A 17,171-nucleotide genomic window follows, 5' to 3' on the forward strand; every position below is an offset into this window, starting at 1 on the left:
CCGCTGGGGCCTTAACACAGCCCCCAACTCCCCCACTGAATGGCGGAAGTACCCGAGACCGTGGGTGAAAGGCAGTTCCAAAAAGGGGATCTTCATGCAGCAGGGTCTGGCTTGGGACTTAAACCTCACCCTAGGCTGGTGTCAGCCTGATCTTGGTCTAGAGGTCTCAAGGGTTCTAGGAACAGCCCTTCCAGAAGCGCACCTGCAATTTCACCTGCCACTTTGAGTCACCCCAGTCCCTACAAGACTTGGGCCCTGGTATCAGGAAAAGACAAGCAGCCTGGGCCAGAGGCTTCCTATCAATATGGGAGAGAAGGCCTGCTCCAAGCCTCAGCCCCCCTCCTCCCCAACTCTACCCCTCTCCTTCCCCCTCCCTGCTAGTCTTGCCCCAGCCACAACCAGAGCCATTCTTGGCATCTACTACATCCGGCAAGGTCAGCCACTCCCCCAGGCAGGGGCACTCCTGTGTGGCATGATCAGGACTGAACGGGGGGGTGTGCGGGGGGGTGTCCCTGGGCCCTTTGACAGCACTCAGTTCTCTGGTCACAAAGGGTTCTGAGTAACCTGGTGTGGGACATGTACAATCAGAGGGAAGAGGAAGACAGGGAGGGGCTGAAGAATCAGATCAGGGAAGACACACAAATGAACACAAGTAGCCAGTAGCTAGTGGTCTCAGGTTGGAGTGTCGCAGGAACTTTATAAAATCCTGTAATGTGGATTTTTTTTTTTTAACGACTTGTGTGACTTATAATCTGAAACAAAGAAAACTCATCTTTGGTCATCTTTGTGTTCATCATGAAATCTGTGCAAATACAACTACATAAAAACATGAAATTCCACACAGGAAAAATTACAACAAACGTGAAAAGCACAGAGACATCCGGATGGGACCTCACACCCAAATCCTTGAGAAGTCCAGGGATCCACCTCCCAAAACAGCCCTCTGGGAAGACGTCAACGTGAACAGCTATGTGAGGGCCACCCATGAAAGGTCATTTCTGCAGCTGACCAGGAACACCTCTGCAATCCAGTCACACGGCTACAGGTCAAGACCCAAGTGTTACTGCGCAATCAAGACTGAGGGCTTGGACAGAATGACCATTTGGCCAGAGCCATAGAAGAACCCAGGAGAGAAATACACAAGCACTGGTCATCTAAGAAAGTTACAACAGTGCCTAGCCAACCTGTCCCCAGACTGTCTGTATCCGAGTTCATACTGTCCACTCCCAAGCCCAGCCGGCTGCCCCATGCCACATCTATCTAGTTATTCTCATCAGCACCCCAGCCTCCCAAATTTATCCACTGTCTCCACCCATCAGCACTGCTCTGATTCCAACCATCCACCTCTAGCCTGGAGGCCCACAGCACTCAGCCTCCCTGCCCTGCCCACCCCTGCTCCCTCATTCCCTGGACAGACCCTTTCTTCCCAGCATCAGGACCAGAGGCTAGGCTAACAATTGTAGGTGCACTTTCACCCTCACAACCCACTCACCAGGTTCTGCCCGGTCCTCTGCCTGGTCCCTCCACAGCACTGGCCCCAGCTTCCCTCAGGGCCTTTGCACGTATTAAGCCCTGTGCTGCCTACCAACAGGTGGCAGGACCAAGGGCCACAAGCACCTGTACCACCCAAACCACCTGTGCCTTTTCGCCACTTGAGTGAGCACGAAGGTGACAAGCTTAGCTGCACCACCTCCAACGCAGCTGCCTGCCTCACTTAGGCCATCCCCTCCTCCTCGGTCCAGACACTATGGCCCCCTTTGCTTAGCATTTTGTTTCATGATCAAGTCTTACCCACTGCACGGTGGGGAAGCCACAAGATCAAAGATCACACGAGTCTAGCTGTGGACTGTTACCTCTCCAGGGAATCAATACTCTATCCCGAGATGGGACCTTAGCTGAAGGGTCTCAGCAACTGGCCTGAGGGTGGACACATGAACCAGGCTGGCCAATAAAAACCATCCCTGAGACTTTGGTTGGAAACTGTAGGTTGGTCATCAACCCTCACGTCCTGTACAAAAATAATCACCAAGAGTACAGCGGATGAGAACAGAAAGAGGAAAACTGAGTTTGGAAGAGGCCTCCGCGTCCCAGGACCAGTCATGCCTGAAGCCTGAGAACACTAGGATGGTTGCAATCTCATCCGCCCCAACCCTGAGGTTTTCTGCAGCTTCCGATCGCTCAGCCTCACCCCAGCACCTCTCCAGCACACAGCTCTCAAGGAAATCAACAATGCCGGCAGTGTGGGGCGAGGACGACCAGAGGGTTGAAGGGGGGGCTTCTGGAATGGCGGAAAGAGAATGCAAGCGGGAGAAAAAGCGAACGGCTGCACAGCCACGACTGGGATCTGAGACCACGGAGCCCAAGGACGCCAAGGGTACCCGGGAGGAGGCTGGGGTCGGCAGGGACGCCAAACCACGGCCCGAAAAGGTGGAGGTTACTTTCTGGGGTGAGGATCGGGCCGGGGTAGCCAAGAGGAGGCCATGGGCTGAGCCTGCCCACCACTAGCGCGGGCCCAACTGGGCCGCCGGACTACTCCCAATGTGCTCCAGAAGACGGCGGCACGCCGCCTCAGCGACGGGATGGGTCGTGCGGCAGGAGCCTCATTCGGACGCGGGAAGGCTGAGGGGCAGAGCCCCGGCCGCCCCGCGGGCCCGGACCCCCGCCCCGACCAGCCCTGGTGGCGCCGCTCACCGCCTGACGGTGTCCTTGGTGACAGCTTGAAGTCGCAGAGCCGCTCCGCACCGCCTGCTCCCGCCTTCCGACGCACGCTGAGCTGCGATTGGAGGGGAGGCTGGCTCCGCCCACCTCGCGCACGCAGACGGCGGAAGGCCGGGGGTCGCCTGCGGGGGGACTCTAGACCCTCGCGGAGGGCTGCCCCCAAGTGTGTGAGCCCGTGAAAATCTCCAGTGTTATACTACCCTCTGTTATACTACTCAATACACGTTTTATTTATTAGTTTACCTCAACCAAACTCTCTGCGAGCGGGTTCTCTGGGCCTGAGATGGGACACCGAAGGTTCTGAGTCACGCACTCTAGGCCTGGCTCCTGGCTCTGACCCTAACCCTGCCTCGGTCTGTGGCCCCTTGGAGACAAGCCCCTTGTTTGGCCCGCCTACACCGCCGTCCGCACGACTGCGAATGATCATAGCGGCCCGCAAGTGACGCGGCCTGCATCTGCCCCACTTAAATATGGCGGTGACACCGCCACACGCCCCGCCCCCCCCGCTTCCTGGACTCGCGGGCGTCCCCGGAAGTGACCGGCCCGGCCTGCACGAACGGAAATACCCGAACCAAGCCGAAGGAGCCCGATCCCCAAGTCCCAGCGCGGAGCAACGTGGGGCGGTGGCGGCGGCTGCGCAAGCGCATAGCGCAGGCCGGGCGGGAAGAGCCGAAGCAGGCAGGCGACGGAAATAGCCGAAGCGGTGGGGCGCCCGAGGCCGTTGCGGACCTCCGCGCTGAAGCCGCTGCTGCCACGGAAGCCGGCCCTCCTATCTAGTACACGGCCACCGCAGCCCCCGCCTCCCCGTTCCGCCTCGAGCCGCAGAGCCCTCGCGAAGAGAGAGAGTGACCAGGCTCAGGGACACGGCCTGAGGACCCCGCGTCCGCAGCCGAGCCTGAGGACGCCGGAGCGGACGGCCGAGAGGAGGGAGCGGCGGGTGGGGGCGGGACCGAGTGAGCCCGAGAACAGCCGAGCGGGCCCGAACGCCGCCGAGCGGGCCCGAGGCGCCGGGCCAGGCCAGAGCCGACTACGGGAGCCGACGCGGGCCGCGCGGTGGGCGCGGAGCAGCGCGGCAGGCCCGGCGGGCGGCGGCAGCAGCCAAAGAGGCCGCGGCGGCGGGTCCGAGTGGCGGAGGCGGCGCGGGCGGCGGCGGGGGGCCGGGTGGCCGGGGTCCCGGGCCCCGCAGCGGCGGCAGCGGCGGCGGCGGCAGGATGATCAAGCTGTTCTCGCTGAAGCAGCAGAAGAAGGAGGAGGAGTCGGCGGGCGGCACCAAGGGCAGCAGCAAGAAGGCGTCGGCGGCGCAGCTGCGGATCCAGAAGGGTAAGGGGAGTCGGGGGATGGGAGTGGAGGTCGGAGGTCAGAGCCTGGCTCGGGGTGATACGGGAGTCAGGTGTGGAGTAATGCGGCTGCCAGGGGTCAAAGGTGTCAGAAACGGGGAGGCCGCGGATGTGGGGATCGGAGACCAGGGCCTGGGGGCCGAGGGGCCGGGGGTGGGGTTACAATATAGCCACCAAAGTGGTCGGAGGTAGGGGGACCGAGCAGGGGGCACTGAGCGTATTCGGAAAGCTAGGCGTCTGATACTAGGGACCGAGAATCTGAGGATGGCAGCGGAAGGGGGAGACGGGAACCTGGGCGACAGGAAGAGGAGATATGGACAGTGAGGCCGAGGATTGACGATCGGGGTGGGAGATTTAATGTATTAACGCTAGAGTCACTGGGAATCAGAGTCAGGCCTGGTGAAGTGGGTTCTGGGGCCTGGATGTCGTGGGTCTGGGGGAGTCACATGTCAGTTTGGGGTGACAGGAGGAGGGAGGAATACTGGGTGCCGGGGATTATAGAGATAGGAGTAGGGTTGGGTTCAGACCATCCTGCTAGAGATGCTGGAAATCTTAGGCTCAGAATAGTATAGGGTAGGAGGCTATAGTATAGGGAACTCACAGATCTGGAGGTCAGATGGGAGGATCCTGAGTTTAGGATGACAAGCAGAGAGGAGTGTATGGACAGTGGAGGCCAGGGATTGGGGGTGGTGGTGATTTAGGGTGAGGAAGGGGAATAAGATCCTTGCATCTGGGCAGACAAGTAGAGACTCCTCTAAAAAGCGGAGGTCACGGTCAGGATGCTGGGTTTGGGGTAGTCAGAGTCTCTTGGGGGGCACATAGGAGTGGGAACATGTATGACTGTGGATTCAGAAGAGTTGGAGCTTACCCTGGGCCAGGAGTTCAAGCATGTCTGCAATGTTCCATAGATATGGAAGAGTCTACCTGGAGACGTGAAGCAGGAGGAGCAGGGAGAGGGTGGGGGATGTGGCCCACTGCCCAGGACAGAACCGGGGTCCTGGGAGAGGCTGTGGAGGCTCTGCTGGCACCTGCTCTGAGCACCCCCTCTCTCTCCCTTTCCCGGCCTGTTTCCCTTTTCTGCTGTGAAAACCCAGACATAAACGAGCTGAATCTGCCCAAGACGTGTGACATCAGTTTCTCAGATCCAGACGACCTCCTCAACTTCAAGCTGGTTATCTGTCCTGATGAGGTGAGGGCACGCTTAACTGGATTCTCAGGCACGGCAGGTGACACCACCTCAAGTTGGCTGGTTCACCTGCCAGGCCTTGCAGAGTGGGGTTCTGACTCCTCTCCTCTTCCTTCACAGGGCTTCTACAAGAGCGGGAAGTTTGTGTTCAGTTTTAAGGTGAGTCTCAGGTGGGCAGGGGTGGCTCCCTGGGCTGAGGAAGCAACAGCTGAGGCCCCAGCCAGGCACTGCTGTGCACCTATCCACCTGCCCTCTCTTCTCCTGGAGCCAGGTGGGCCAGGGTTACCCGCATGACCCCCCCAAGGTGAAGTGTGAGACGATGGTTTATCACCCCAACATTGACCTCGAGGGCAACGTCTGCCTCAACATCCTCAGGTGAGGGCGCTGGCCCTCCACTACGCTGCCCAGCCCTGCCTGCCAGGCCCCCTTCGTGACCTTGCACTATACCAGTCTCTTTCCCTTCCCTCCTCCTCGTGGTCTGTGTGTCCCTGTCTCGTCAGCTCTGCATTTTCTTCCTCATGGCTTGACCTTGGCTTTCTGGCCTGTGCTTCTCTGCACCCTCCCGCTAGCATTTCCCGACCGTGCTGTCCCATGCCCTGGGCCTGACCTGTCTGGTCCCAGCAGGGCCTGTGGTGGCTGCCCGCTCACCAGCCCCTATCATGATGCTCTCTGCCCACAGAGAGGACTGGAAGCCAGTCCTTACGATAAACTCCATAATTTATGGCTTGCAGTATCTCTTCTTGGTGAGTAGGGGTCGGGGTGGGAGGGCAGCTGGGGAGGGTTGGCCCTCTGCCTTCTGGGCTTGTTGATCTCCCGCCCCTCCGCCCCCCCATACCGGCCACAGGAGCCCAACCCTGAAGACCCACTGAACAAGGAAGCCGCCGAGGTCCTGCAGAACAACCGGAGGCTGTTTGAGCAGAATGTCCAGCGCTCCATGCGGGGTGGCTATATCGGCTCCACTTACTTCGAGCGCTGCCTGAAATAGGGCTGGCGCATACCCACCCCTGCCAGGGCCACCAGCCCCGGCGTCCCCTGCAGATATTTATTGGGGGCCACAGGTGGGGGGACATGGGGCGGCCGGTGGGGGAATCCCATGCCCTGGCCGGCCACCCCTCCCTGCTACCCGCTCCTAGTTTTTTTTTTTTTTTAAACCACCATGTGATTAAGGTCGGCGCTGCCTCCCCCGACCCGCTCAGCGATGGGAAATGAATTGGCTTGTGTAGCCCCCCGCTGGGTGCTGTCCAGCCCCACCCCCTACTCTGAGCTCTGGGGTGGGTGGCCATGGGGATTTGGGTGGCTGGGGACCCGGCACCCCACCCCCTCCACCACTGGAGGTCCCACCAGGCTATTAAAGGGGAATGTTACTGCATGGCTTCCGCCTCTTCCTTTTGTGGGGTGGGAGGGGCAGATGATGGCCGCCAGAGCTCCTGCAGCAAGAGTGGTGGGAGTTGTGTGCTCACCGGTGGTATGAGGGGACTCCCCCCTCGGGCAGGGTGAGATGAATCCCACTCTGGGACAAAGGAGGGGCAGGATCCAGTGACCACTGGCTTCCCGGCCAGTGAGCCGGCACAGGGTCTAAGCCCGCACTGTCTGCTGTTCTGCCCTCCTGCCGGAGGAGAACTGCCTGGTGCCACTGGGTACCTGAGGTTCGGAAACATCAGCGCGAGTTCTGGGTCCCTCGGATGAGCAGGGCTCTACAGTGGGTGACGTGGTGGGGTGCAGGACCACCGGGTGGCTGGAAGGAAGGCGCCCGAAAGGGCACCAAGCCCACGGGGCCAAGAGGGGACAGGGCTCCGCTCCCTTAAGCTGGACTTGAACCCGCGGAATGCCAAGCTTGCGGCAGCGAGACGGAAGCTGCGGCGCATGCGCTTGTGGCCGGCACGTTCCTCGGCGCGTGCGCACGCGCGTTCTTGTCCCCGCCCAGTATTCCGGGCGCCGGCGGGGCGTGTGACGTCAGGTGGTTTAATCCGGAAACGGCGGTGACGGCCGAGGCGACAGAACCGAGGGGCTGTCGTTGGTGGGCGCTCCAGGGCTCTGAACGAGAGAAGCGTGACCCGGAAACGGAAGCGAGTCCCCATCCCAACTCCGGTGAGTCGCCCCTACTGGGGTGCGGGCCCTGGGTGGGCGCGTGGGCGGCGGCGTTCGAGGGCCTCGCCCCTCCCTTGGACCCTCCCTTATCCTCTGGGTCCCCATGCTGTTTTGCCTTCGGTGCTCAAGGCCCCGAAAGGCCCCCAAGAGTTTACTGGGTGGACAAGGCACCCCATCACCTAAAATCCCGCCCTCTGTACAGGGGTCCCCAACATCCCCCAGCCTTATTCTCCGCACCCAGATTCCCTCAGCATTTAAGCCCTCCGCCCTAAACTGAATGCCATCCACGCGCTGTCAGCTTCGGAGCCCCCACATCGACCCTGTCTGTAGCACTTGCGGCCTCCAGCTTCTCATATTAGGCACCCTGTCAACTGGCCTTTCCTTGGCGCTCCGGGTTCCGAGCCCCCTCTCCCCGCGCCCGTCCCCCTGCTGCATGTGTGGAACATGGTTATCTCCAGCCTAGGTCCATTGGACATTCTAGGGTCTCATCCTAGAGTCAGGAGGAGATTGCAGCCCAGGACCTCTGTAGGGGCACTGTGGGGTAAGAGGAGCTGGGGTGGCTGTGGCTCCCCAAGTTCCAGGCTCCACTCTTTCGCCTTTCCATTCATTCGTTTTCTCCCGGCTCACCCTTTTCCGTTTTGTGAGTCCTCGTCTGTCCCCGCCCATACACAATGTGACCCCAGCTGTGCCTCACACCACCCTGCAGCCAGGTTTCACGCTAGCCCCAGGCTTACTGGTAGGCTCCTGCTGCCATGGACCTGTTGTTTGGGCGGCGCAAGACGCCAGAGGAGCTGCTGCGGCAGAACCAGCGCGCCCTGAACCGGGCCATGCGAGAGCTGGACCGTGAGCGACAGAAGCTCGAGACCCAGGAGAAGAAAATCATCGCGGACATCAAGAAAATGGCCAAGCAGGGCCAGATGGTAAGCTTGATTGGGAACAAACTGGGACTCTAGGCCAGGTGCCGTCACTTGGTCAGACCCTGGAGCTGCAGCAAAACAGGACATGTGTTCTAGGGAAATGGAATGAAGGGTTCGGGTGGGGCTTTCCTTAGTTTCAGAGTCCAAAACTGCTGCCTCTGTGGAGTTGGTATTAGAGCCTTGAGTAATTAAGAGAGCGACCCTGCGAAGAGCAAGTGTCAAGTGTGTCAGAACAGCACATGTTCGGTGAGGGAGTGATAGGGAAACTCAAAACAGTGGTCCATGCCAGACCACTTAGAATCTTGGTTGACAGTGGGAGCTGAGGGCTGAGTTAGAAGTAGTTACTTCAATAGATGTGGTCTGGGATCCACTTGCCCTGAGGGCCCAACTAGCAAGAGATGGCTGAGTTTTGGCCTGAGCAGCTTGTTTGAGGAGGTGCCATTTCCTGGGATGGGCAAAGCAAGGAGGAGCTTTGGGGAGGAAGTCACAGCTGAGGTCGGATACATTTGTATGTAAATCGGGATTTGGTTCTTGCCTGTGAGGTGGAGGGGGAGATCTTTGGCCAGGATTGAAATTCAGGAATGGGTGTTGACTAGACATGGAAGAAAAAAGATTCCTGAAGGGTGGGCCCTGCTTTTCTTCTGGATTCATGGACGAGAGAGATGAGAAGCCTACAGAGGAATCTGTGCAGCGGTGACTCGAGACACATGGGGGTAGAGGGGAGCAGTGAGCACTGGGGCAGGTCCCCAGGAGCCCCTGAACGCCTCAGTGGGCACACCCCCAGGTCTCCCTTCCTGCTCTCTGTCCCCTCCTCAGGACGCGGTCCGGATCATGGCGAAAGACCTGGTGCGCACCAGGCGGTACGTCCGAAAGTTTGTGTTGATGCGGGCCAACATCCAGGCTGTGTCCCTCAAGATCCAGACACTCAAGTCTAACAACTCAATGGCACAAGCCATGAAGGGCGTCACCAAAGCCATGGGCACCATGAACAGACAGGTTCGCCTCTCCCCATCCCCCCTCCCCCCTGCTGACATTGGGCCCAGACTCACCCTCCTCCCACTTTCAGCTGAAGTTGCCCCAGATCCAGAAGATCATGATGGAGTTTGAGCGGCAGGCAGAGATCATGGACATGAAGGAGGAGATGATGAACGACGCCATCGATGACGCCATGGGGGACGAGGACGATGAAGAGGAGAGGTTCGGAGACAGCTGGCAGGAGGGTGGGGAGGGATGCCTGGCTCTGCCCGATTCTCACGAGCATTCTCTCCTTATCTAGTGATGCTGTTGTAGCCCAGGTCCTGGACGAACTGGGGTTGAGCCTGACAGATGAGCTGTCAAGTGAGTGTTTACGCCTTGGGCCCTGTGTTAACCCTGTGACCCAGCCACCACCTCCCTCTCCCTGCATTATTCCCTTCTGCATGGGCGCTCTTCCTAACCCCCACTCTTTGCAGACCTCCCTTCCACCGGAGGCTCCCTCAGCGTGGCTGCCGGTGGAAAGAAAGCAGAGGCTACAGCCTCTGCCCTGGTGGACGCAGACGCAGACCTGGAGGAGAGGCTCAAGAACCTTCGAAGGGACTGACTGCCCGTGCTGCCCCAGGGAGCCAGTGGATGGCCTAGCATTTTCATTGTACCTTCTGTAATAAAAGAGGTTGGACACTAGTTCTGGGCCTGTGCGACTGGCCTGACGTGAGCAAGGCTGGGTTAGGAAGTCATTCAGGAGGCTTGGTAATGTGCCAGTCACTCAGGGTGTGGGATAGAGGGCTGGAATGGTTTCACCTGGGCAAGCCTACCAGGTCCTCAGGAGGTGACGGTGAGCTGCGAACACTGGCCCAGCACCCCTCCTGCCTCAGCCTCAAGGCTAGCACTCCCAAAGATGGTAGGTCCCCCCAGATCTCTTGCCTATACCCCAGGGATACAGTACCCAACTTTATTAGCCCAGTGGAAGTCTCAGCCCACCCAGCTCGCTGTGATACCCCATCTGGTTATAAGAAATGTTCTGCCCCAGTCCAGGGTGCAGCATGCACCTGGGGATTCCCCTGCCTGCCCACCATGTAACCCTCCCCAGACACCAGGTGGCTAAAGACACGTGCCCCACCCCCACCGAGGTGTTTGGCACGAGGGCTTCAGTGAGGGACTGATGGCAGGCAGACAGCAGGCCCAGGACCACTGTCCCCACCAACCAAGACCTGACTAATCGGTGAAGTTTTTATTAAATCCACAGAAGTAAAAACCATATCGTGAGGGACTGGGGTATGGGCCACCAAGGAGCGGGAGCCAGGCCACTGGAGAGAAGACGAAGGAGAGGGGAGGAGTGACAGGACATAGAACAGAGCCAGGCTGGGCTGGCTCAGGGGCTGCCCAGCCTCAGGGGCCCTCACCAGGGCCAGTAGAGAGGTCCTGGGCACTCAGGCCAGCACCAGGCAGGCTCAGCGGCGGGGGCTCCACCAGCACAGCGGAGAACTTGGTGTCCCCGAAGGCCTCATTCATGCGGGTCTCAAAGAAGCGCTGTAGGCCAATGATGGACTGCACGTCGGCCTTGTCCTGCCAGGCAGATTACAATGGATGGGTCCTAGCTCTGCCCCCCAGCCTCCCCTCCTCCAACTCACCCCCATCCCCACAGGCTCACCTCCGTCAGCTTGTTGAACTGCTTGAACATGCGGCCCACATCCTGGGCAAACTCCTGGGGGGAGCTGTAGGGGGGTGACAGCTTCTCCTGGAGGCGGGCTCGGATAAGGGTCAAGTCCAGGGTGTCACCAGGCTGATCCTGCAGGCAGAGGCCACAAGCTGAAGGTGAGGCCGAAGAGCCCCTGGACCTCCCACCCTCCCAAGCCCCAGAACTCACTGGGGAGAAGGTGGAGTCAGTAGCCAGCTGGTGCAGAGGCCGGCAGGGCTCGTGGCAAAAGAGGGCCAGCAGGACGCGCTCACACTTCTGCAGATGACACAGACGTCAGAGTCAAAGGGGAGTTGGGAGCTGCAGGAAAACCCAGCATATGGGTGCCCCCCCCCACCTGCTGGTTGGCTGGTGAGAGCTTGGCCACCACTCCGGTACTATCCCCCCCATCCAGGTTCAGGCTGCCATCCTCCTCCTTCAGGTCAGGCAGCACGTGGCAAAGAGAGCAGCTCCACTCCTCCCTGGAGTAAACAGAGAGGTGAGGGGCTGCACAGGACCTGGCCCAGCCCTCCACCCTGCAGACTCCACAGCCTCGCACCCTGGCACATCCTGCAGGGCAGGCAGGTGGCAGTCCAGGTGGAAGCAGAATTCGCACTGGTTGCACATGACGAGGTCACCTGGCTTCTGGCAGACACGGCAGATGGTGGCACTGTCATCCAGGGAACCTGGGCCACCAGCTGGGACTGAGGTGCCCTCTGGAGCCACCACCTCCAGACCTGAGCTGGTGCTGCCACTGGGTGAAGCCAGGCGGGGACCCTCCGCACCAGGGCCCTCCCCCAGGGCCATCAACACAGGTTTGGTCTCCGGGCCCTCGGTGGCAGCTGGTGGAGCTCCAATGGCAGCCTCTGTTTCTTCCTCCTGCGAGGAGGCGAGGGGTGGTTTAGTGGAATGCTAGCTGGGACAGCAGACCTCCACTCTCCAGCCACAGTAGCTTGAAGCAGGCTCACCTTGACAATGGCCATTCCAGGCAGGGGAGGGGCCCCAGGGACCCCCGAGGGCGCAGTCCCAGGCTGGCCAGCAGCAGCGGCGGCAGCACCTCGCTCGATGACGATGAGGTTGTAATCCTCAGTGGTGTTGCCTGGGAAGACCTTAAAGACTGGTGGCTGGCTGTCAGCCGTGAGATCCAAGTCCAGGCGTTCGAGGCTCACCCGAGGCACCTTGCGCATGAGGCCACTCACCTCGCCGTCACCTGAGCGGGGTCTGTGGGTGTGGCTTGGCGTTGAGCACCCCTGTCCCCATGACCACCCTGTCCCTACATGCACCAAAGGACAATCACACTCACCGCTTCACCCCTGACACATGGGGCTCAGCACTCGAGTAAGGGTCATCTGCTCAGGACACAGAAAAAGACAGGTTTGATGAACCTAGAACATTGGATTTCTCCCACCTACCGGGCAGAAACCACTCACCTGATCCGAAGCCGTAGCCTTCCTGCACCTCCATAGGCTGTAGGAAAAGCAAGACAACCTCACCAGGCCGGCCCCCAGCGGGCCTCAGGCCCCTCTCCTCCCCCATGGCCCCCTCCCCTACTCACCTGGCTGCTGCCAGAGCCCTGCTTGCCCAAAGGCCCCGGAGCCCGAGGAGGGGCCATTGGTGCTGGGCCCGTGGAGTTGGTTCCAGGACGCTCTGCAACAATCTTGCCTGCAGCAAGGAGGTAAAACAGCTTAAGGCGCAGTTCCTGGGAGAGCAAGCTTCAGTGAGAGCAAGACAAACACCCACCAAAGGCCTCTGCACTCTTGGTCCAGGCGTTGAGGTCCCACTGAAATTTCATCTCGCCGTGAGGCTCCACGGGGTCCACGATCATCTTAAGGGCCCGGTGCAGCTGGAAGTAGATCTGGGGGAGGGCGGTACATGAGCAGAGGCAGAGAACAGCATTCCAGGGCCTTGGGAGGTGCTGACCCACAACCCACCACCTGGGTGCCCACCAGCACACACCAGCTTCTTGGAGAGCAGCAGAGCCGTGTTGTTATCACTCTCCAGAGCCCAAGAGGCAAAGCGTAAGATGTGTTCCTGGTGCTTCTGGATCTTGGTCATGGTCCAGTGCTGCCGTTCCAGGCGCTCCTGCTGCCCCTCTGTTACCTTCTGCAGGTTGAGAGCAGGAGAGGTCAGGGAGGAAACGGCACTAGAACCTCTCCCCCAACCCAAGGATGGCATCAGCGGCCAGCAGAGGGAGCCAAACCCCCAGGACGCCGCTACCAGAGCTACGGCGAGCTGTCAGCAGACAAGCACCACACAGGAAGTACCTGGGCGTCGTTGACCAGCACACGGCCCCGCTTGTTCAGTTCCTTCATTATCTGCAGGATGGCCATCTTAACATCCACTTGCACGCGCTTCTGTACGTCGGACACCTGGCGGATCCTGGGGGGTGGAGGGTGAGATCAGGGCCAGTCAGGCAGGTGCTCACCCCAGGACCTCCCCCATCACTCTGACCTCCACTTACGAGCTGCGAACCTCCTTGGTGTTCTTCTGCAGTGTTGCATGCTTGTCCCCGAGGCGCTTCACCAATGAGGCCAGGAGCTTGCGCTGGTTTCTCACTGCATCCTCCAGGAACTGGTACCTGAGGACAGACAGAGGTGGGCCCGGGCGCCCAGCATGGGAATGGGCAGCACCCACCCACCATGCCTCAGGACTCACTGGTGGTCTTTGTGGGCGTTGAGCTGGCAATCCCGGCAGGTGAGGGTGTCGCAGCTCTCGCAGAACAGCACAAGGGGCTCGTGCTTGTGCACATTGCAATACACAGTGCGCTCACCGTCCCTCGACTTGGCCGGCCCTGAGGAATGGGGTCTATGAAGCAGGAGCTGGTCCTCACCACCTCAACTCAAGGAGCAGACAGACCGGGGCCTCACATCGTGTCTGTCCTGCAGCCCTGGCTTAGCTGCTAAAAAACGCAGAGGGCCTACAGCACTGGACAGGGAAGGGCCCAAATCCTTGCTCTGAACACCCTCTGCCCTAATCTTGACCAAGAGATCCGCACTCCCGCTCTTTCAGCTTCTGGGAATGACAACTTAAAAGTGTAAGGACGATGGCCTCTGACGACCACCCCACTGCAAACTCCTCCAAGCAGACACTCAAGAGAGCTTCTCCGCCTCTGCGGCCCCCACTGCTGGGCTCCCTTTCTCCTCCATTCAAAAGACTCTGCCACAGGGGAGGGGACTCTGGCAACCATGGCATCCGGACACACGCAAGAGTTTTCTGGCTCAGACAGAAACCAAACGAGGACCTAAAGACATGTCAGGTACCTTTTCCTCCTGAGCCACGCCTGGAGACCTCTTCTCTCTTCTCTGGTAAAAGGAGACCACATCATCTTAACAACCCACAAGGAGCCTCGCAAAGCCTTCTCAGGCTGGACAAAGTTGATGTCAGACCAGGACCCTCTGAGAGGGGTCAGGCCTCCCACACAGGGAAAAGGGTCTGAAAGTGCTCAAAGCAACAGCCCCCAAAGACTAATACACCACAGTGACCCCCACCGCTTCCCAGAATCTGCTGCCATTAGATAACTGCTTGGGAACAGCCAGGCCCTTCCTCCCCAATCAAGTCTCAATGCTACACTGACCCAGCCTGAGACATAAAAACATCAAAATACAGATAAGGCAAATCTCAGTGCCCCCAATTCAGAGCCCTCCTGCACCCTGATCTTTGCTTAGAACCCAGGATCCCCTTGGAGACCCCTGCCCTTCCCTCCTGGCTCCTCATGACTCACAGCAACCACCTCCATCTGGATTTTCCCATCAAAACTGTCCTCTGGGCTGCAAGAGCCACAGCATGACTACCAAACCACCATTCACGGGCAGTTCTGGATGAAAAACCAAGCCCAAGCCCCTCTCCGAAAAACAGCCACCAGGTTCACAGAAAAGTCTGAAGAAAGATATCTAGTTAAGACTTTGAAACATCTGCGATCTAACAATAAGAACATTTACAGCACTCACTGGTCAGTGCCAGTCTGAGGACACTCATGGCTTATGAGGACACAAGGCCCAAAGACCTCACTTTTCCTACGGAGCCTTAAACCACATTCCAGGGAATCTCAGGCCTAGGAGATCCCTCACACCATTCCCCAACAGCCTGCATTTCCCTATCGGTACATGTGATCCCTCCACCTCTGGAGGAATATCCTCTGCCTGGGGATTCCGTGAAGTGCTTCCTCAAAGCCTTGACACACCCTCTACTGCAGCATGAGATCCCCTGTGCACTCCACACATTTCCTGCCTGTGGCTTTTCCCCTTCTATCCGGAGGGGCAGAGGCAGCCTCCCCCTTTTTGAATTCCGCCCTCAGGCCTTTCACTTGGTACCCCCTCAGAAATTCCCTGACACTCCACCGCCATCTGCAACCAGCATCAAAAGCAGCTGGACAAACATATAGGGGAAGAATCAAGGCAGCCCCCTCCGTGTTGCATACCAGTGGAGCGCACGGTGTGGTCCTTGGTGTACTTCACCCGCTGGTGCGCCTCCACACACGTCTCACAGAGCGGCTCAGAGCACTCCACACAATAACTGGTGGCTGGGGCATTATCCTCACAGCTAGTGCAGCACTGCTGAGCAAAGGCAGAGTCAGAGGAGACAGCACCACCAGACACATCTGCATTCAGACCCAGAAAATACAACCTGGTAAGATGATGCCTTTACTTAGCCTAAACAACCTGCTAAAGCCGTAGTAAAGCCTGGAGCTGGTACTATGCTCTGCGCTGCAGATTCCTACCCACGTCCAGAGGCCTTCCAGGGATTGCTTGGGCAACACATACCTGATTAGCATCCTGGGAATCCGTGGCGGCCTTACCGCCACAGTCTCGCATGAAATAATTCTCCACGATATCTTTGGAGAAACATTGCTGCTTACATACTGGACAGTCCACCACTGTGAAGAACAGAGGAAAACAAGATCACCGCATTTTCACATCCAGAGTGCGATACCATCCTCCACAGGGACCAACTTCCACCCCATGCTAAGCCAACCCTCCGCTCCGGGAGAAGCAATCAAACCCTTCCTTGGCCTAACTTGAAACAATCGCCCCATCCGAATACGAGACCCACAGCCCGCACCCGTTTTGGCCACTGTCCGGTCCCGACCCTCTCACCCAGATGACCCCTGCCATTGTGACGCTGGGGACCGACCCCCAATACCCGAGCCACCTCCGAACCTTGGCTGCAGGGTGGGGGAGGGGCCGCCCCTGGTCCGACCGCACTCACCAGAACCGTCGCCCGCTGCACCTCCATCCCCCGAGCTGTTGGCGGCTGCAGGCGCCGGGGGCCCGAGGCAGGCGCTGCAGGCCGAGTGCAGGCAAGGTAGCAGGCGCGGCTCCCTCTCCGGCCGCAGGCGCTCCCGACACACGCCGCAGTGCTCCAACAGTTCCAGCGCCTCGCCGCCGCCCCCCGCGGGTGACGACGCCGAGGCGGATGCCGCCGCCGAGCCCGATGCGGAGCCCGCGGCCGAGGAGGCGGCGGCGCGCTTCTCGGCGCCCGCCGAGCCCTCACTCGGGCCGGGGCTGCCGGAGGCGGCCGCCGCCGCCGCCGAGGCCGCCGCAGCCGAAGCCGCCATTCACACGCCGCCGGGGGCGCCCAAGGAGGGAGGAGGGGCGCGGGGCCCGCCACGCAGGCGCAGAGGCGTTCGCAGCCAACGGCTGGGCCGCTGCAGCCGCGAGGCCTAGCGCCGCCAGGCAAAGCCTGGGGCGCCGCCCGCTGCGCGCGGGGCGCTACCGAGGCTCACCCGGCCGCTGCCCGCTCTCCCGCCGCCGCCGCCGCCGCCTGCGCCGCCGCCTCAGCGGCTGCTCAGATCAGCGCCACACGGCACGCGCACAACCGCTCGCCCGCGCGCCCGCTCGCAGAAAGAGCCACTGTCGGGGGGCGGGACAGAAATAACTGGCGCCGACGCCGTCGCGCACGCGCGTTGAGCACCTCGAGCCGGGAGGCGGGGCCGGAGCGCGCGAGGCCGCGAGTACGCACGCGCAGCCCCGGGCCCCTCCCAGCCCCGCCACCACCCCTCGCACCGCCTCACCTGAGGCAGGGGCCGGGCAACTGTGTCTCCACCGCCTAAGCCTGACCCGTGGGCCGGGCGCGTGCCCGCTACTGTAGTGCCCGCTTCAGGCTGCTTGCTGCGCAGGCGCGCACGTGGTCGGCCCCCGCCTGGGTCCCCGCCTCTCGGGCGGTCGGGAGAGGTCGCCAGCAGCTACGTCACCAGGCGCTCTCAGGAGGGGGCGGGGTCGAGACCTAGCGGAGATGCTGGCCCGGGCGGAGGGGCCAAGCGTCCCCACCCCGTGGCC

General features: G+C 60.3%; 3 protein-coding genes across 5 annotated transcripts; 2 read left to right on the forward strand and 1 right to left on the reverse strand.

Annotated features, from left to right (window-relative positions):
• Positions 1-3,366: 3,366 nt before the first annotated feature.
• On the forward strand, positions 3,367-6,610 carry UBE2M (ubiquitin conjugating enzyme E2 M). Its single transcript, XM_027514594.1, has 6 exons — positions 3,367-4,038; positions 5,150-5,244; positions 5,362-5,400; positions 5,513-5,616; positions 5,921-5,984; positions 6,086-6,610. The coding sequence occupies exons 1-6, from the start codon at positions 3,930-3,932 to the stop codon at positions 6,224-6,226; spliced, it is 552 nt and encodes a 183-aa protein (XP_027370395.1). The 5' UTR covers positions 3,367-3,929; the 3' UTR covers positions 6,227-6,610.
• A 299-nt stretch (positions 6,611-6,909) lies between these two features.
• CHMP2A (charged multivesicular body protein 2A) lies at positions 6,910-9,905 on the forward strand. 2 transcript variants are annotated; one of them, XM_027514592.1, is made up of 7 exons: positions 6,910-7,329; positions 7,811-7,870; positions 8,036-8,249; positions 9,063-9,242; positions 9,313-9,443; positions 9,523-9,584; positions 9,698-9,905. In XM_027514592.1, exons 3-7 carry the CDS (start codon positions 8,082-8,084, stop codon positions 9,823-9,825), a joined length of 669 nt encoding a protein of 222 aa, XP_027370393.1. In that variant the 5' UTR covers positions 6,910-7,329; positions 7,811-7,870; positions 8,036-8,081; the 3' UTR covers positions 9,826-9,905. The 2 variants fall into 2 exon arrangements, with proteins under 2 accessions (XP_027370393.1, XP_027370392.1); XM_027514591.1 differs by lacking the exon at positions 7,811-7,870.
• Positions 9,906-10,437: 532 nt separating this feature from the next.
• On the reverse strand, positions 10,438-16,742 carry TRIM28 (tripartite motif containing 28). Of its 2 annotated transcripts, XM_027514536.1 has the most exons (17): positions 16,102-16,742; positions 15,657-15,769; positions 15,314-15,446; positions 13,552-13,687; positions 13,358-13,474; positions 13,161-13,275; positions 12,853-12,999; positions 12,637-12,751; positions 12,452-12,558; positions 12,327-12,363; positions 12,200-12,245; positions 11,865-12,117; positions 11,456-11,775; positions 11,255-11,378; positions 11,089-11,175; positions 10,873-11,010; positions 10,438-10,787 (listed from the first exon to the last, which is right to left on the reverse strand). In XM_027514536.1, exons 1-17 carry the CDS (start codon positions 16,448-16,450, stop codon positions 10,611-10,613), a joined length of 2,514 nt encoding a protein of 837 aa, XP_027370337.1. In that variant the 5' UTR covers positions 16,451-16,742; the 3' UTR covers positions 10,438-10,610. The 2 variants fall into 2 exon arrangements, with proteins under 2 accessions (XP_027370337.1, XP_027370336.1); XM_027514535.1 differs by having other exon boundaries at positions 10,873-11,175.
• Between the last annotated feature and the right edge of the window lie 429 nt (positions 16,743-17,171).

The sequence above is a fragment of the Bos indicus x Bos taurus genome, chromosome 18 (assembly GCF_003369695.1).
Source record: "Bos indicus x Bos taurus breed Angus x Brahman F1 hybrid chromosome 18, Bos_hybrid_MaternalHap_v2.0, whole genome shotgun sequence".
NCBI classification, from domain to species: Eukaryota; Metazoa; Chordata; class Mammalia; order Artiodactyla; family Bovidae; genus Bos; species Bos indicus x Bos taurus.

Excerpts from the sequence above, each read along its gene's own strand:
- TRIM28 (XM_027514535.1), bottom strand. The coding sequence starts at position 16,450 with ATGGCGGCTTCGGCTGCGGCGGCCTCGGCGGCGGCGGCGGCCGCCTCC. Across the intron at positions 11,379-11,455 it reads GCCCTGCAGGATGTGCCAGG|GGAGGAGTGGAGCTGCTCTC; the intron begins GTGCGAGGCTGT and ends TGTTTACTCCAG. Across the intron at positions 10,788-10,872 it reads AGTTCAACAAGCTGACGGAG|GACAAGGCCGACGTGCAGTC; the intron begins GTGAGCCTGTGG and ends TCTGCCTGGCAG.
- UBE2M (XM_027514594.1), top strand. The coding sequence starts at position 3,930 with ATGATCAAGCTGTTCTCGCTGAAGCAGCAGAAGAAGGAGGAGGAGTCG. Across the intron at positions 5,245-5,361 it reads TGGTTATCTGTCCTGATGAG|GGCTTCTACAAGAGCGGGAA; the intron begins GTGAGGGCACGC and ends CTTCCTTCACAG. Across the intron at positions 5,617-5,920 it reads GTCTGCCTCAACATCCTCAG|AGAGGACTGGAAGCCAGTCC; the intron begins GTGAGGGCGCTG and ends CTCTGCCCACAG.
- CHMP2A (XM_027514592.1), top strand. The coding sequence starts at position 8,082 with ATGGACCTGTTGTTTGGGCGGCGCAAGACGCCAGAGGAGCTGCTGCGG. Across the intron at positions 9,243-9,312 it reads TGGGCACCATGAACAGACAG|CTGAAGTTGCCCCAGATCCA; the intron begins GTTCGCCTCTCC and ends TCCCACTTTCAG. Across the intron at positions 9,444-9,522 it reads GAGGACGATGAAGAGGAGAG|TGATGCTGTTGTAGCCCAGG; the intron begins GTTCGGAGACAG and ends CTCCTTATCTAG.